The sequence below is a fragment of the Armigeres subalbatus genome, chromosome 3 (genome assembly GCF_024139115.2).
Source record: "Armigeres subalbatus isolate Guangzhou_Male chromosome 3, GZ_Asu_2, whole genome shotgun sequence".
In the NCBI taxonomy this organism is placed as follows: Eukaryota; Metazoa; Arthropoda; class Insecta; order Diptera; family Culicidae; genus Armigeres; species Armigeres subalbatus.
The window spans coordinates 23798561-23818613 of NC_085141.1; the positions used below are offsets into that span (position 1 = coordinate 23798561).

The 20053-nt window shown below is 37.8% G+C and overlaps 1 protein-coding gene and 1 long non-coding RNA gene across 3 annotated transcripts in view; one reads left to right on the forward strand and one right to left on the reverse strand.

Annotated features, from left to right (window-relative positions):
• Positions 1 to 11363, reverse strand: part of LOC134225497 (uncharacterized) — a 94071-nt gene extending 82708 nt beyond the window's left edge. Inside the window, exon 1 of the mRNA XM_062705613.1 lies at positions 10857 to 11363. Coding sequence (XP_062561597.1) covers positions 10857 to 10867 — 11 coding nt within the window. The 5' untranslated portion in view covers positions 10868 to 11363. The remainder of the gene's footprint in view (positions 1 to 10856) is intronic.
• Positions 11364 to 13310: 1947 nt separating this feature from the next.
• On the forward strand, positions 13311 to 14207 carry LOC134225053 (uncharacterized). Of its 2 annotated transcripts, none has more exons than XR_009983148.1 (3): positions 13311 to 13411; positions 13849 to 13919; positions 13986 to 14207. It is a non-coding gene; the product is annotated as an uncharacterized LOC134225053 (long non-coding RNA). The 2 variants fall into 2 exon arrangements; XR_009983149.1 differs by lacking the exon at positions 13311 to 13411 and adding an exon at positions 13578 to 13704.
• Positions 14208 to 20053: the final 5846 nt, after the last annotated feature.

The following is a 20053-nucleotide window of genomic DNA, read 5'->3' on the forward strand; positions in this document are numbered from 1 at the left end:
GAACATATAACACATAAAAAGTACATCTTCGAAACTTTGCATGATATAGGGGAAATGTTCCGATCTCCATCTCACTGTACATATATCCATCTCATCGCTAAACAAAGAAATACGGCACCAAATTCGTCGGTTCTTTTGTCAACATGCGTGCTCACTGCTGAAAAAAATCACAAAAATAATAAACAGACCAAATTCCTTTCCATTGCTTTGATTTTGATTGGATGGAAATAGGAGCTATGAGATGAAGTGGCGAACCGTTCCCCTAATATAAAGTGAATTTTTTAATCCAGCCATCGGGTGCCAGATTTGTTGCAATTCTGTGTGAAAATTTGTAAAATCTGTTTGGAAGCCTGGTATACATCAAAAATTTATTTTTGAAAATATGTGAAAGTGAAACAATGTTTTGAAACCAATACGTATGACTCAGTACAATGAACTGAGAAAATATCTGCTTGTTAATTAAAAAGATATTTCAACAACAATTTGCTGATACTAGATTTAATCCTGAAAATCCCTAAAAATGTACATAATTGAATACACATTTTACTGAACCCAAACTCGTTTCTATAATCTACCAGTTCAGCATAACTAACAACAGCAACACACATCTGGAATCACGCGTCCTGCTGACGAACAACACGTGAGTCTTTAAGCTGTGATGGTGTATTCGTTAAGCTTTCGCTCGTTTATACAAAGGGGACATATTATCAATATGCTGATCGTTTATGATGGAAACTGTAACTGATTACTGGTATCAAACACACTGATTTATCCATTCACCGGAAGAATATTAAGGCTATTATAGCATCATAATCTTTATTATCATAAACACAATATCATCAGAACAAACCTGTACATAACTGGCTAGAAGCAATAATGACAAATATCAGTCTATCGGCTTCAGCCGCTTACTTTATAACGTCAACTGGCGAAGCTGTTTCTATATTGAACCAGGTGTTGTGATTCTGGTTCGAACGGTTCAGTAATACGTAGTTACTTGGCTGAAGTTAAACAGGTTTTACTGTTAATCAACTACCGCAACTATTGCACAACTCCTGTTTTTTTAATAAATATAACATGCTGGCAGTATCTGAATTATTAGAATGATTGTGAATATAATGGACATAATTTGTTAAACACGATTAGGAAAGGAACGACCCTTTTTTCTTTAATCATACTCATTTCACATTTAAATTGAAGAATAATACGGGAATCTCAACGATGTCGCTATAAACATAATAAGGATCACGATAAATTTAGCCAAGATTTGATTCATTGCGGCATGATTGGTTGAATCAGCATGATACATGAATGTAGCAATGATTTTTATATTGCCCATATATTAATGATCATGTTTAATTTCTTTGGTCTTAGCTACATCAAGATTGATCTTGTTATGATCTAGGGAAATTTTCTCCTTTCTCCATCTCACTGTAACAAATTCATCCTATGAGAAATAAAACAAGCAATAAAGCACGAATTTCGTCGAATATTTTTGTAAATATGAGTAAAGTTGAAACAATCACTAAAATTAAAAACAAAACAAAAAACGTTCGCGCATCATTCTTTGTATTTCATAGGCTTAAAAGAAAAACTGCGAGAAACATAAATGATATTGACAGAAACAGTACAGTGTTGAAAATAAAAAGGTGAAGAAAGTTGTTTTAAGTGAATTATTTATTACAAATTGTAGATTTTGTACATTTTTGAGCATTCCTAGGGGACTATGCTTCCCCAGGCCATCTGCGAGTTGTGGGGCTAGCCTAGGATGTGGTGGGGTTTGACAGTGGGCACTGTTAAATTCCTATAAAAAGTTGCATGTATCCGCAAAAAGGCCCCATCAAAGCGACCGTGTGCCGCTCAAAGCGTACAAGCCCGAGTCCTGGTGTCAGGTGGGACACAAAACAGACCTGACACGACGGCCTTCCGACGAGACAGGAGGTTTGCGCAGGCCCAATAAGCCGCCTGGAAAACCCATAATTACGAACAATATAAGTGATAATGCGACTCGATATAATCGGCAAAGACCTAGGCGACGAATAAAGGATTACGATTGGAAGCTTGGAACATGGAACTGCGAGTCGGTTTCACAGGTTGTGACAGTATGATCTACGATGAATTACATCCCCGCAACTTCGACGTCGTGGTGCTGCAGGAGATTTGCTGAACAGGACAGTAATTGTGGAAAAGCGGGCATCGAGCTAGGAACCAGCTTCATAGTGCTGGGTAAGATGCGCCAACGTGTGATTGGGTGGCAGCCAATCAACGCAAGGATGTGCAAGCTGAGGATAAAAGGCCGTTTTTTCAACTACAACTATAGCATCATCAGGGCTGGTAGCGATCGATACCGCTCAATGACTTTAGTGATCAAAGCTGACGAAAAAGGGATCAAATAGTGACTTTCAGTTGCAGAAAAAGTGACCGAATAGTGACTTTCAGTTTCAGTTGCAAGTTCGATAAGACGAAATCAAGCGTTTTCGGGTCGAAGGAGAACCTTTTTTTAGTGACTTGAGGCGGAAAACATATTTCACTCACCTCTCTTTTCTCTTAGAACGAATTCAAAAGAGAAACGAAAATCGTACACGCTTTTATATAACTTTTATATAAGTACTAAGTAACTAAGTAAAATTGTATTGCCCTCTCTTTTAATTTCACGGAAATTTTACTCAATATCAGTAAAAAGCAGGACTACTCAAAACTATGAGTAGTCTTGCGAGCAAATCAAATTTTTACGCCACTGGAAGAGAGCGAAACACGGGCTTGGTAGTCATATGACTACTGCTTCTGCCTTATATGCAGGAGGTCGTGGGCTCAATCCCAGGGCCGTTTAATTCTCCTTGTGTCTTTCTCTATATTTCTCATGTTCTAGCAATCGCTTGAACTGGAAATGGACTTCCATTTCTATGCTATACCTTCAACTTGACTATTCTAGTTGTAACTGTTAGAATTGGAAATGAACGAAAAAGCTCGTTTCCTACATCCAACCAATAATAAGGTCTATTAGTTGCTTTCTCTTATCCTGTCACATTAGCAGCTCGTTTACCATCAAGACAGCCACGAACCTAACCCAAAAATTCCAACAAATTCTGCATGAAGTCGTGGAAAATGCAGAGGTATATTTGGCTTGCAGTAGGCGAGTGATTGCATCATCATTTCTTCTCCCTTCCCTACTTTGACTTGCATCCTAACGTGGCAGAGTGACCTTAACAAATGGAATCACCAGTACTTGCACATTGAAGAAGAGTACTAGTTTCTGTGCAAGAACAGCTAATCTGGTCATAATAGAGTAGCAAATACGGGCAGTAAATCAAGCTCAAGCACTGGAAGTGAGCGAATAATATAGACCTGATTTTCTTTTCCGAAAAATGATTTCTCGGCAAAAATCTGCGTGATTAGTCATAGGTGCCACGGAAGTTTTTAGAATTTTTAGTGCGAAAGAAACAACAGAACGGATCGTTTTGGTAGAACACGAAACAAAAATTACAAAGATTCAGGTACAACTCCCGACCTTCAGCTTAAAATGTCCTGCATTCTGCATTCCTGAACATTTGAATATTTTTCTTCCAAAATACGCATAATTTCCGATTTGCTTCGTGAACGATTTTTGCTATGGAATTCGACAGCGCATGCAATCTTCAAAATTGGGGAGACTTGATCTACTTTCTATGATATCTACTCAATAAATATTTTTTTAGAGCATACCCTCTATTACATCTGTCAAATCTACAAAAAAAAAATTTGAAAACAATTTTTATTTTCTTGAATTTTTTCGCCAAATTTTTGTATGGATTACTAATGAGGGATCAAGTCTTCTTATATTGAGGCAACAACTTAAAATCAAAATATCCTGAAATGGTGAAGGAATGTTGGCATTTTTATCAGTTAAGATCATTTATTGGGCTGTGCAAAAATGATAGTATTTGGTCATTATTGGGAGAAGTTGTTCAAATTTTGCGTGGCTAACTAAATACATCTTTAGGAGAAACAAAACACAGTAAATAATAGAGTAAATAAGGTTGTCAATAAAAGAATCATTTGTCTAGAGGATCTATTATAAAAATGCGCTTTAATAATATCTCGGTAAAACAGGGGAGAATCAAGTCCCCCAAGAAATCAAGACTCCCCACCTTCCCCTACTGTATAAAGTTTGAGTTTAAAAAAAATCGAAATCGGCAGGTCTTCTGCTTGCATGACTGTTTACCAATTTATAAATTGTGACGTAAAACACCTACAATAAGCTACATGTGAAATGCCAATAAGAGCAGCGAGTTGAATGACTGGCAAAGTCTCAGAGCGATCACTTTTCCAAGATCCGTAATTTCATTCCCGCCATTTACAAAGCATCTTCCGACGCATACATAAAGCTTCATTTAAAAAAAAAATAGTCAATAGATTCAAAATAGTTGAAAATAGTGACTTTTTGAGAGAAAAAGTGACTTTAGTGACTTTAGGTTGAAAAAAGAGACTTTTTAGTGACTTGTCTGAAAAAAGTGACCCGCTACCAGGCCTGCATCATCAACGTGCACTGCTCACACGAAGGGAGACCCGACGACGTTCCCGACCCAAAGCGTTCTACGCACAGCTGGAGCAGACATACGATGGACGCACATCAAAATCGTCATCGGCGACATGAACGTACATGTAGAAAGGGAGGAAATGTATAGACCGGTCATCGGACCGGATAGTCTGAAAGCCGCACCGAATCGAATGATAACGGCCAAAGATGCATAAACTTCGCAGCCTCCCGCGGAATGGTAGTCCGAAGCACCTTCTTTCTCCGCAAAAATATCCATAAGGCCACGTTCTAATCGACGGTAAATTCTTCTCCGACATCACGAACGTCCGCACTTACCGCAGTGCGAATATTGAATCCGACCACTACCTCGTTGCAGTATGCCTGCGCTCAAAACTCTCGACGGTGTAACACGCGTCTAAGTCGGACGCCACGGCTTAACATTGGGTAGCTACAAGACGGTAGACTAGCCCAAGGATACGCTCAGCAGCTGGAAGTGGCACTCCCAACGGAAGAGCAGCTAGGCGCAGCGTATCTTGAAGATGGCTGGAGAGATATCCGATCCGCTATTGGTAGCACCGCAACCGCTGCACTTGGCACGGTGCCCCCAGATCAGAGAAGACCATAAGCTCACGAGTCACAACGAAAACACAATAGTAGAGTTCCCTCTACTCCATTGCAGGTTACTAACTGATACTTCTACCAGCAGTTACAGCTCACCCTATTCATCAACAGGTTATAGGCCCAGGAATAGTTCCAGATCTACAACCTAGTGTCGATAAACTAGTCCCAAATACTTTATCAAAGGCCAACTAATTAAGTAACTAATCTTTGACGTAATCGCAGTACGGGATCCATGAATCGGTTGTATAAGTCGCGTGGCGCCGTGGGATCATGAATTGACTGCATTAATCATGCGTAGCGTCGTACCGAATTTATCGGGGCAGGTCAGTAATTAATCCTAAACATTCAGAAGCTGGTCAGCAGAAGTCCTGAAGGAACTCGGACCAAAACATAAACATAGGGGACGAAGAGCTCAGGATGACTAGCTCGGTGTTAGGAGGGCCGAGAAGATTAACGAGGCGTGCACAAATGATAATTAAATTACGCGTAAAATAGAATCGCAAAATAAAATAAAATAAAAATCAAATATAAACTTTATTTGATTTTTTCAAACTATTTTCACATCAATCAATGAATTAAATCAATTTAGATTCAAAATTCCAAATACGTGCATCAAAATGAATGTAAATTTACAAAATAGTTCAGGCTGTGTAGAGAAATGCTGAAATATGTATCGGATAGTGTGCGACTCACCGTTGTAGACGGAAGATAATCAGGAACTATACATCAGTTAGATGTATCTGCTCTTTTGTAATATCAAGGAATATTGCTGAACACCGCCTACAAGGTACTCTCCCAAATTTTATGCCGTCGACTAACAGGAAGTTCGTGGGGCAGTACCAGGCGGGTTTTATGGGCGAACGCTCCACCACGAACCAGGGGTGGCATTGCGCATCTCGATTCGAACGTAATTCTATCACCCCCATGAAACGGCTGTCATCCACGAACAACTCGCCTGAAGCCGAAAACATGGTGCTGCAACATGGTGCTGGATGTAAACATTGTCGGTTAAGCAATAAACACACGAAGTCAGAATGTCGAAGTCGGATGCGTAAGCGGCATGTGTTGTATTGTTAAATTATATTCAACGAGATGTATTGCATTGTTGCGTGATTCTCGACGTGATTAATTGGCGCTTTGATGTTGCATGAAGAAGAAGAAGCAGAAAGATGATATTTAAAAAATTTCGCACGAGAAAACATACAAAGATATCTCTGAAATTCTAAAGGCAATCTAATTAAAAACGGTAAACAGTACGGGGTTGGACTTTTCTTATACTGTGTATTAAGTATGATATCACAGAGTAAAAATTGAAATTGAAATATTGTGTTTATTGTGCAGTAGAAAACAAGCCTAACCCCGTACTGCTTACCGTTTTTAATTAAATTGCTTCTAGAATTTTAAAGAAGAGTTTCAAAAATTTCTTCGTATGTTTTCCCGTGCGAATATTTTTGATTATCATCTTTCTGCTTCTTCTTCTTCATGCAACATTAAAGCGCCAATCGCCAATTCTCTCGCGGCAGTATGAACGGAGCTTAAAATAGGAAAGGCAACACTAGCGCCACCCAATCGGTAGACGGCTTCAAGAACTACATCTCATTTCAGGGGGGTGAATTCTATCGAGTCGAACATGTTTGGCATTACGGCTTTCGATTCGATCTCGAAAACGACTCATCGTTCGAGTATGCTCGAGGAGGTACAAGAATAACGAGATGTTTTGGCATTATGGATGCTCGATAGCACACTGGAAAACGACTCAAGTCGAATGAAAAACACTCGTCACCTTTATAGCTTTCGAATGTTGTTCGAAAGTCATTTCTTGCTGAAAGTTTTTAATTATATTTGTTATTATTTCTCTACGGGAAGAGAATAAATGTTTCATTATTGTATCTTGAAGGAAAGAATGTCATTAGTATACCTACTTTTATAGTTTCCAGACAATATGCAATATCTAATTATCCCGAGGTCCGCGTAAAAACAACTTCAACTAAAATTTTTTTTTGCAGTTTTCATGTATTTCATGCCGATTTCGATAAACCGCGTAAAAATCGATGGGGAAAATCTGCGTAAAAACGTGTATATTCGTGTGTACGTAAAAATAGTTGAGTTAAATAAAAAAATACGAGAAAGGCAAAAACGCGGAAGAGATAACCCAAGTGCATTTAACTAAAACACATGGAAGCATCAAAGTAATTTATTGTCGAATCCTTCTTTAGCTTTAAATTATTTAGCTCAAAATTGGATCTGTGGCATAAACTCGAATAAACATAAAACTTTTAATTTGTGTCGTAACAATATCTCAATTTACAAAACATATCGTATCGGCATAATGTTTTAATCGGTTGCAACTGCTTAATAAATAATATTCCTTTTTAAAGTCATTGAGCACAATTTGCTTGTTTATAAATTAACTGCCAATTCATGCCCTGAATGCCTTTCCAACAGGCAACATGCTACACGCAGATGAAATTACTCTTATTCTCTCTGTTTACTCACATTCGCCATGTGCTGGAGGTTGTCTCTCCAGCGGGCGGCATACTAAACACGGAGACAGCTATCTCTTATTCTCTCTGTTTACATTTCATTTGACAGAACATATTCGATTGAGCTAGTACAGCATCATTCGAAATCTTGTACTACGACTTAATGAAGTCGAACGAAATACATAATGCCGCATTTTTTCGAAACGAATGCAAAAACGTACGAGTCGAGTGATTCGATTCGAGATGCACAATGCCACCCCAGCTGTTCGCCATTTGCCAAGTACTGCAGTAATGCCGCGAATACAATGTGCCCACACATCATCTATTGATCGACTACAAAGCCGCATATGATACAATCAATCGGGACCAGCTATGGCAGTTAATGCACGAACACGGATTTCCGGATAAACTGATACGGTTGATCAAAGCGACGATGGATCGGGTGATGTGCGTAGTGCGAGTTTCAGGGGCATTCTCGAGTCCCTTCGAAATGCGCAGAGGGTTACGGCAAGGTGATAGTCTGTTATTCAACATCGCTTTGGAAGGGGTAATACGAAGAGTAGGGATTAACACGAGTGGTACAACTTTCAATAAGTCCGTCCAGCTATTTGGCTTCGCCGACGACATAGATGTTATGGCACGTAACTTTGAGAAGATGGAGGAAGCCTTCATCAGACTGAACTGAAACTGAAACTAAGCTGATCGGACTAGTCATCAACACGTCGAAGACAAAGTACATGATAGAAAGAGGTTCAAGAAAAGACAATGTGAGCCACCCACCGCGAGTTTGCATCGGTGGTGACGAAATCGAGGTGGTAGAAGAATTTGTGTACTTGGGCTCACTGGTGACTGCCGAAAATGATACCAGCAGAGAAATTTGGAGACGCATAGTGGCTGGAAATCGTACGTACTTTGGACTCCACAAGACGCTTCGATCGAATAGAGTTCACCGCCGTACCAAACTGACAATCTACAAAACGCTTTTCGAATCGCGATTTGCATCATTGCATGATTTTTACGTGTTCTTGTTTGTTGAATGCATTGAATTATCTTTTTCGCTTGAAACAACGGCTAATAAATCCATATGTGAACAAAACATACGCCTCGATTGTGTTTTGACGCTTTTTAGAGCGAAATCATTTTTCGGCGAGTGAGCGAAGCGATGCGATTCTAACCAAGCGACTCGAACGCGATGATCTCCCTACAGAATCGCAAGCGAGTTAGCTCGTGCATGAAGCCTCGTTGATTGACATTTGAGTATGATTCTACCAACACTGTGCTTAGATGATCGATTCACACATTTATTAGGCTTTGATGATCTATTTCCTGAACATTATTACATCCTATTGTTCATAATCTACAACTTATTTAAATGCAAGCTATAGATTTTCGATACACTAAAAATGACTTCGAAAAATCAACCCCTTTAGTTCTTTAAAAAAACATATTTAGTAACTTTGGAATTGAAACTAAATATATTGACATGATGTTACAATTTTTTGCTTATTGACCTACTAATAATACATGGTAAATGTTTTGTGTAAAAATTTCTGATAAATCTATTACTATCTATCGGTCTTGAAAGAGCTAAAAATCATTGATCTAGAGTAATAATTACTCATTCAAAAAAGTACTTTATATAAAAAAAGTACTGTATATATTTACTTTCAAAGTTTCTACACGAAATTTAAAACTAGTATCATACTAAATCATGATGTCTTCTTGAGTTAAAGTAACGCATCAAATTTTCTATCATTTAATAGTGCATGAAGAAAAAATAAGTGTTAGAATCGAATACGAAACAAGCTTAAGATGGTTCAAGGAAGGTGAAAACTTGCTTCCACTGTAAATGGAATAACATGGAATAACTCTCCAACTCAGACGTGTTAAGAAAAAAAAAATGGAATCACGTACCACGCTTTCGAAAGTCATAAAAGCCTTAAATACAAACGTTCTTTGCGTTCGTTGTTGATCCAACAAATTTACATATCATTTCCTCTTTTGAAGCGATTCTGTCGAACTAGAGGGACGAGGCACTTATTCTCAGAAGAAGGTGGCTAAAATATCTAATAAACCGAAAATTCATACCCGCAGAGTTTCTGGCAGTGCCCGGCGTTCAAGTATAATAGTTGTTGAGGTCTCAAGGCTATTGACTTTTTATTATTTTTTTCCCTAATATATTGTTGTTCCACGTCTTGATGGTGTTGACGGCGAACATACACACACCTATCAATCTTCCCTGCTTCTCGACTTTTCGTTGCTTGTAGCTAATAGCGCTAGCACCGTGACTGGTGACTGACTACTATGAATGGATGACCGAACCAAAGGTGGAAGATAGAGGCAAGGTGTGTTATGATATGTTTGTTGCAACGATAAGCAGCTCCGCAAGCTGTAGATCAACCATCGTAGAAGAGCCAAGGGCGGTCTTCTGCAGTGATGAAGCAATCCGAGCCAACCAAGCGGCAAAATTTGTGCCTCAGCAATGCTTATGGCTAGTGTTTTAGGAAATCCGGAGTGCTTAGCGATAAGTGCGTGTCTGCTTCAATAAATATTTAACGCTACAAATGCCGATTTCTGACAATAAAAGTACTCTGATATTATTTTGTTTAGGAGATAGTTATACTATTATTTATTGCTTGAATTTGGATTTGCCAAAGAGTACATATACAGACCATGAACTGTATTACTTGAGTATGTCTTGATAAGGTAATTCATACACATTATTTTCAGTAAAGCATAGATTTGTGAACTTTGGCATCAAGTTACTCTATATTAAACTCATAAACACTCTACAGAATATACGGAGTTGAATATTGATAAGGGAACTCGTTTGGTCGATTTGTTTGAAGCTGCCACTACTTGCAATACCTCAATATCTCCTACGCAAGTATTATATTTTTATTTATTTAACGAACCGTTATAACAATGTCATATTATTAATTATTTCGCGTACTTTGCTTTACAAAAAAATCTTCAGTTTATACTAGTCGTCAAAATCCATATGGGTTTTGTCAAGAAAAATTGCCAGAGTCGTCATTTCCCTACTACCCGTCAATTAAGGAAATAATGCCTTCAACTTCTTAATAAAGAACTAGAAATTCTGTTTTCTCTTCGAAGTAATAGATATAACAGTATAGGTAAGTATCTTTAGCAGTTGATGTGAATACCATGCAATCGCCATCGAAGATCTCGAGAATCTGTAGAATCGTCATCGTGCACAGTGGACTGTTACTTACCTACTACTCATATGGCAAAGGTAGAGAGAAATCCAACTACATACAATTGCCCTGTCCTGCTCTGATCTGGTCTGGCGCTATCGTGACGAACTGGCCTCTACTTCCTGCTTCACGATCCTCCTTCCACTTCGTGTGATGGCAGTTTAGATGATCTGTGCAATCAATCCACTGGAAGGTCTGAACGACGTACACAAACACAATAAATATTATAATCAAATAACACAATAATCCCCAACACAAATCACTCTTCTTCCTTGGATCGCAGGCCTGTCACCATCATCCATTGGAATTGGACGAAAATTTTCCCCCAAAAAAACACCCGAACCCGTCCTTTCGGATATGAGTCACGCGCGCACTAATATAAACCGACCCGAACGGTAATATGGGAAACTTTCAAGTTTAGGCAACACGGGAACTGGACTGAAATATCGCAACTTGATTTTGATGCAATACAAAAGAGCAACGATTATTCGACCGACGTCCCGCGACACACCATTTTCTGTCGAACAATGAAACTCAACTGACATAAGAAAGCAAACGAATTTTTTTTTTCGTTTGTTGCTACTGTAAACCCGGCATTACTCATTAAAGAGTAAAATGGACCCATTTTTTGACTGTCATGAAACTGTCAAAATAAGGGGTATTTAAAAAATTTTGATAGTGGGTAATTTGTGTCCACTTTCAAGTTCAATAATTTTACCCATTAATGGGTGAAAAAATAGTTGTTTGCGGCAAATCTACATAAGACTGCCGATACGAAAAGTTGACTGAAGTTAAAGTGAGAATTATTTTAGTTTTATTTGGTTTGTATGTTTTAATATAATATAGTTTTATATCTATTTCAGCAAATGGATTTTTTTCCTTCTTCGCGGGCAACTGATTGTCGGAGAAACATTACGTTGGAGGGCAAATGTCGATGGAGTCCGATTGAAGTAATCGCTGGCCCGCTAAAGTAAATCCCCGTGAAAAATATGCGATGGTTCCGAGAAATGCCGGAAGCATTAAAAGAGGAGAGGATTATTTATTATTGGTGAAATAAAATGATTTTATTGAATGCAAATATTCGGCAATTGTTTAATTGATTGAATTACGAATGAATTTGATTTTATTATTATTAGCGATTTTTAAAATGATAAAGAGTGAATTTTACCCATCGTCAACAAAAAACTTTTTCTAATAATGGGTGAAATTTACTCGTTATTTTGACGTACAAGTTGTTTACTCATTAATGAGTAAACGATGTTTACTCTTTTAATGAGTTGAACTATTTAACTTCATAATGGGTACTATTTTACCCATTAAAGAGTACTTTGGCGGCACAGTGTGTGAACGATGAGCAACAACGGAATACGTTACGGAGGGACAAGGCAGAAAATGGCAGTACTAGATTCATAGGGGACGTCAGTCAGGAAGAAAAATATTTGAACCAGAAACGTTTTTTATAGTACACTAATATTGTACGTTGAATTCAAAACTGCCCGGATAAAAATTTACAGTAACTTGAATGACATAACCCATTGAAATACAATAGATTGTGCGGTAAACAATACAAACTATTGTACGCTTATTGTAAAATGTTCACGGTTGTAAAAGATCTTTATTGTACTTACATTAACATAACAATATATTTAAATGTTACCAATACATTCTATTATATTTTTATTGTTCGCTTATGTTTGGTATTGCACATCCAAAAACTAAACAAATTATGGAAGTATTCGGTTTGGATGATCTGGAAATTCGTCTAATGTAATTGAATTAATATAATTTTGGAATATTTCATGGATTTATTATATTGCTGAAATAACAATTGAAAACAATAAAATTACAGTAGCTTTGCTCATTAAATGAATAAAAATGTATACCGATTCTCAAGTAATATATTTTCATATTGCAGGTCTAGAAATGTTATGCAATAAAAATTGGAATTCAAAAAAATTGAAGGGAACAACAATTTTTGCTCATCATTTTACTCGAAGAATGGCTGGATTCATTTGAGCGTGTACAGTTTTGTTTATAATAAGTGGAGAGTAGAAATACTAGAATAAGAGATCGGCGAAGACGCCATCTTGTTTCCAATCGAACCGTCAAAAGTATAGATAGTGGAATATATAGATGAGCGAAGATAAATCCTTTGTCTCCAAACGAACTGTCAAACGTGTCTCCAAACGAGCATGACGTCACGATTTCAATGAAAACGTTAAGGGCTGTGACGTCATATGCGCGTGTGCACGGGCAAAAAAATCGACTCAGCCATGCTTTCGCTCATCTATAGATTCCACTATCTATAGTCAAAAGCGGTTCCAATTTAACTTGTTTACTTTTTGCTTCCATAAGAAGCAAGCAAAAAGTTCAAGTGCTGCCAGTATTATTTTCACGATTTCATGCATTTTCATACGTTGCCATTTCTACAGTTTTTCACTCCGCCGGTCTCTGGTTATAGGGTTGCTAGTGGAGAGATGATAATAATGAAACTTTATGGTGCAGAAAGTGGCTTTTTCATTGCAGTTTCTGGGTGCTGGGCAACGGTAGATCACTATGGCTTCTGTACCGTGGTAAGTATCTAAAGTGTTGGAGCGCGTTAGAGCATCATTACTGGTCCTGAGCGCAAGTATTTTGATCACACTCACCGTGCTGTCATTAGTCAAACTTTTTCGCATCGGTTACTTTTTTCTATTATCATTTTGGTGGCTGTATTCCGTACCGGTGACGTTTGACATTTGATAGTTCATCAAATAGCAGCGGTGTTATCGCGCTGCAAAATTTGGTCACCTATGCGCGTTTAGTAGCGACCGGTAAAGTGTCAAGTAATGATACTGGGCTGGCAAACGGCTTATACTCACCACCGGTAATCGTATATATACGTCGTATACGTCTTATACTACAAAAGTTCAATGTACATAATGGACGCAGTGGTTCATCCCGAACAAAAAAAACATCGTCATAATACCTGATGACATACCTGGTAACATGTATCCTTGTTCCTTTACAGAAATGAAGCTTATGATGAAATACTGATGCTTGGCCAATCTCACCCACGAGATATAATAAGAACTGATGCAGGTATTTTTTTCTTTTCTTCTCGAAGTACGTTCTATTCTATTCTTTTATAATTTACATTTTGCACAGGTTTATAACTACATGTATTGTATCCGGAACAAAGTTAGTACGTCTTTTATACCGAAGTTGGATTTTTCTCCAGATACAGGCAACTTACCCAACTTCGAAAGTAGTGCGCTGGATTCGCCTAAAGATGCGCTAAACAACGCATCAATTAGTTTGACAGATAAAACTTTGGAAGAAAGTTCGGTTCGGAAGTCCCGACAGCAAAGCGAGGTAAAATGAGTGAAAATGAAGTTTAAAATGATTTAAAATTAAATTGAAAATAAAATAATTTGTAAATCAAATAATTGTATTGTATTTTTATTGTAATGTTGGAGTATAATGTATTCTAAATCCTGTTGTATTTCTATTGTAAAACAATAGAAACAGTAATTGAAAACATTTGAAACACAATGTTTTCTATTATTTTCTCGCTCGAAATCATCCCATTGAAGAACCGTAAAATCAATTGTTTTGCTCAAAATTTTGTATGGAAAATTTTCGATTTTTTTATTGTAAAGATACATAACAACCCCTCTTTTTTATTGTAAAAGTCCCATTTACCATTAATTTTATCGTGGAAAACCATTATTTCTCATGTGATTTTATTGTCAAAATTCTATTATATTCAATGGTAAAAACTATGTTTTAAATGGTGTTGTAACAATAAAATTTATGATATTTTAATGATATTTTTTATCCGGGTGGACCCGACGGTTTGAAATCGCCGGTCCATCTAATCGACGTTGAAATTGTCGGTCGACGAAAGAGTGAGAAAGCTACACAGTTGCCGTTAAAATTGACATTCTTTATGCACTGCTCGTATTGGCGTAACGAGTGCGGAAGATCCTTGCACTGTTCCTGCGCTTTCATTGATGTTTGTTTTGATTCCTTTTGACAGCCAACTCACGTGGTTTTGCTTTCGACTCCGATCTCGGCTTGGTGTCGCGACGAGGCGAAGGGTAAAGTCCCATGCTTTTGGAATCATAAATAATTGCTAGCCAGTTAGGAAAACGAACAGTGGGTAATGTCTGTGACATAACCGCTAAGTGGACGTAGGACTTGACTTGGCCATGCCTTTAAGATACATAATATGTCCAAATTTCTCACATCAACTATTTTGGATAAATAATCGGCGTTGCATACCATTCCTTGGCAAAATCTTCTCATCAAACCGACACAGAAATCAAATCTACCTCGAACAAGAATCATCAAAAAAAATCAGGAAGTATCTGTCCGGTCACGAAATATTAGCCTCGACAGTGGCAACCTTCCCACTGAAGGACTGCCTGAAATGTAGACTGTATCTCAGCCCTTCCACTGAAGAGCCTTCTAATCCGTGCGATAGCGACTGAAGGAGAACATTATTTTTAACTCTTAGAGCCTTGAAAAAGGCTGTTTGCTTCGGCTAAGTGCAAAAAGTAAGAAAACGATCTTTTCAAATAACCGCGAATTTCTAGTAGTGGTATTAAAAAGACTGAATGCTCTGCGAGCGAATGCACTTTTCTTTTATACCTTATTTTGAATCTTCTCTGCTTCCCAATTGGTGGGCCAATCAGCTAGTGTCTTGTATCCCGCTTCTTTGTCAGCCAAAGCGTCATCATCAACGCGTTCGAGAAGGGCTTCTTCTTTTTTACGCTTGTTGCTCGCTGCTGGCGTCTATTTCCTAACGGGACTTTTCGCTAGATACAGGCCAATAAGCCGGGCAAGCGAGCTTAGAATTGCAGTTCAGGTGGGAAGTAGGGTGTTCTTTTCTAAGACAACATTGTTAGTAGTAGAAGGAAGGAAGCACCCGGACATGGGATTTCGGGTGATAAGATTTAGAATTGGTAACATGGGACGATCATTCAGTCACGTTCGCTTTGTGTGCGGTCAGTATCAAACAATGTTTATCTACATATTTTTTATCAATGCCAAAAAATCCAACATTTGATGAAAAATCGATTGATAGTTTATTAATGTTTGAGCTGTTATCGGTGTTTTTTTTATCCAAATAAGATTATGTGAGAGATTTGGACATCTTATGAATCTTTAAAGGCATGGTCAAGCGAAGTCCTTCGTCCACTTCGCGGTTAAATCAGAAAAATTATCCACTGTTAGTTTTGACGCTATTTATGAAAATCACGCATAAAATTTTATCTCTAGAATATTGGATTTGGCACCTAAGTACAATTTCTATCCCGAAGGGTATTGAAAGCATTGCTATTGATCTCTATTATTGGCTCTCTGAAGAACCGTTTGTTTTTTGGACATACATGCTGCATCATGTGGCTTTTCTTCAGCCTGTCTCGGCTCAGCACCGATGCCGGCCGGTCTCGGCTCAGCACCGATGCCGGCCGGTCTCGGCTCGACTCTGCTGCTGCTGCCGGTATCTGCTCAGCATTGCTGCTTTGTCGGGTCTGTAGGGTGGACTGATGATGTACTGGCTAGGTTTCGGCTGATGATGGTCGCTTCGATGGTGTCGAGTCGAAAAAGCGGTCGGTGCAGACTTCATTCCCTGCTAAAAGGAGTGAGTGCTGTTCAATCGATGATGCGGTTGCTTCGCTTGTTCCGGTCAGAATGAAAGAAAAAATTGCGTTGCGCTATTTTATGGCTTCTCGGCAGACCCAGCAGCTGCTCATTCGCTGGTGTCTGCACCAATCAGAACGTGGTAATGGAATGATGCAAGAATTATGCGGTACCCATATTTATAGGTTCCCTTGATCTCAATGTTTTTCATTGAAAACAGTTTCATGCCTATTGAAACAAGTTTTTCGGGTCTTATCAAGCATGGGCATGAAAGGCATACTTGAAATCTGTCGATTGAGGGGCTTACCGCAGAAATTCGTCCACTGAGACGAACGCTATTAACGTTTAAAATCTTTCAACACAGCGTAACGCGGTCGATTTGAATATTTTGAAATGACACCCGGTATAGTAAAGAGAGACGTAAGTCCTACGTCAAAATTTATTATTGAATTTGATTGAAGAAAAAAGTGATCTAATGATTTTGAAATAGATTTTACGACTGCATCAATCAACGTATTTTAAGTTCAATATAATAAAGCTCCATTCAAACCAAGAATCAGAATACTAAAATAGTATCTGCATCATCCAAGTACATGGACATCCTCCCTAGCTTGGAACGGTAATTTGAAACAACACCAAGCAAAAATTCGTTGGAATCCATCCTTCGACTAAATCCACAATAAAAATCCACAAATTTTATTGGCAAAAATCTAAAGATATTTACAAATAAATTTTATTGGTACGTTAATAACCACCCGCTATAGGAGAATCCACATAAAGGTTATTAGTTAATAAGGGGTAAGTGTGTTTCCACACACACGCTATGCGAATTCACATAGCCGTTATGTGGGAAATGCTATAGTCAAAATATATGTGTGCCACTTATAGGGTAAATGATATATTTTGGACATGTATATATTTTGGACAAGCCTGAGCTTCTTCGATCAATTTTAGATAATGTGTAGGAAAATTTTTATCGAAAGTATGATCATTGCATACTTTTACCTCAACTCTAGCGGCTCCTAATAAGAATTCACAAATCAACTATTATTTATCTTTAAAATTACCTAAAATGTAAAGCTTTGGTGTGCCTGCTGGACGCCAGTATGCAGGAGAACATGCATTATAGGACTCTTCGTAACATGCACCTGAAACTTTGCCTGAAACACGTTTAAATTGGTTCAAACGGCAATCTTGAGGTCTTGCGGCCAAAGTTTGATTGTAATTGAGATACTAACATATTCCAATCGCTTAACATGAACTTGAGACGGATGAAAAAGGAGTGACCAAAATGAAGTTATGTTTTTATGTATCAGACATTTATTGGTCACCCCATGTACAGTACAGTGAACGTTCGCTAATTGGGGTTTTTCTAGTTGGGGCGCTTTTTAGTTGGGGGTTCGCTAATTGGGGCGAAACCCAATTAAAAAGCAGTCAAACGTCAGAATGTGATGTCAAAAACGCGTTGACGTTTTGTTTCCGTGTTTGGCGGGATCGATATTTTCTGGCGCGTAAAATTTTCCTTTGTTCAACGCAAAAAGTAAACAACATTGACGCTTGTCAAAACGCCCCAATTAGCGAACGGCATTCGCTAGTTGGGGTGAGGTCGTGCCCCAATTAGCGAACGATCACTGTACATGGATGAACCATTAATTGCCAACTTTCAGGCTGTTTTCAATGATATCGATAAGATTGCGAAACAATGTTAATTTCTGGTTTAATCTATGTCAGTTAAGCAAATAAATGCATTTAAATGAATGTGGATACGTGTAGGTAAGTCATACCATTGAGATCTGTAGGTGGCCATTTTTAAATTAGGAGAAAATGACTCTGTCCAAAATATATGCATTTTCCATGTCGAAATTATATATATGATGTCCAAAAAGAAAATATTTCAGTTCGCAGTATATCACAGTTTACACCTAGTAAACGTAATTTACTCAAAAATTGGGCAATGGAGACACAAGACTAATCATAGGTTATGTATTTGGATGAACTTAGTGGTTTTCAATTGTTTTATACCGTGGACCCCCGATAATTTGAACGGTACCTGATTCAAATTAACGGGGTTCACTTTTAATTTGAACTTCTGGTTACTCTATAAGCATCAGAAAACTGGTTTCTGGCTGCTCTCTTTGCTGGTTTGATTCTGCGTTCCATTTCACGATGTTCCATTTTTCTTCTCTCGTTTCCACGTGGTAAATGACGTTTAAACCATTTTTAATTTGAACGATGTTCAAACCAACGGGGTTCAAATTAAAAAGTGTTCAGATTAAAAACGGTCATATTACCGGGGGTTCACGGTACTATTCAATCTCGATATATTTCCTAATGAATGTCCTGCGCTTGTCCAAGATACATCATTTACCCTAACGAATATGATTGGTTTTTTGTCAGTGTAGAGACCCGTGGAGAGTGAAGCCGAAAGTACCAAACGAACCGTCAAATGCGCTACCAAACCTCTTACTCTCTAGATAGGCGTGATAACCTCTACACCAGAAGACCACTTAAAGGTCCCGTTTGCGGAAAAGCCATCAGGATCTGAGTAACGATGTGATTCAAATTTTGACTTTTTGCCCCCCCCCCCTTGCTTAAACGATTGCATTTGCCTTTTAAAAATCCTCCTAAATTTCCAGCTAATTTGGATGTAATTTAAGTGGACACGTGCGGTTTGATGTTTGTATGAAAATTACTATGAAAAACGCTCCCTTCAAGCTCTAAAAACATGAGTACATCGACAACATAGGAAATTTTATAAGGAAACAAGCCGTCTTTGTTGCCAAACGATTTGATGCTCGTTATTAAGGAAATACTGAATCGTGGGAAATTCAATTTTACACGTAAAAGAATAACATCAATATCAATAATGAGCTTTTTTGTTTTCTTCATTACATTGCTTCCAAATGAGAAATCGCTTCGCAACAACAACTGCCTTTCAGCATGAGAAGTATTCTGTGTGGTCAACGTGTTGATTATATTTAAATAGTATAGGCCACGTCACGGTACGGTGTTTCATATAAGGGTCAGTTTTCACAGTAATTTCCATAAAAACTTTAAATGACGTGTGCACAGTCAAATTACATCCAATTTGTTAAAAATTACAAAAATGGAAAATGCAATCGTTTACGAATCTGGGGGCAAAAAAGTCAAAATTTAATTCACTCTAGAGTACCAACCTTCACCGTGGTTAGCTTTTTTCCAATTTCGGATGCTTAATTTGCCCAATCATCTCATGTGCTTTACTGTTGTATACCCGGATAAAAAATATCATTAAAATATCATAAATTTTATTGTTACAACACCATTTAAGACATAATTTTTACCATTGAATATAATGGAATTTTGACAATAAAATCACATGAGAAATAATGGTTTTCCACGATAAAATGAATGGTAAATGGGACTTTTACAATAAAAAAGGGGGTTGTTATGTATCTTTACAATAAAAAAATCGAAAATTTTCCATACAAAATTTTGAGCAAAACAATTGATTTTACGGTTCTTCAATGGGATGATTTCGAGCGACAAAATAATAGAAAACATTGTGTTTTAAATGTTTTCAATTACTGTTTCTATTGTTTTACAAT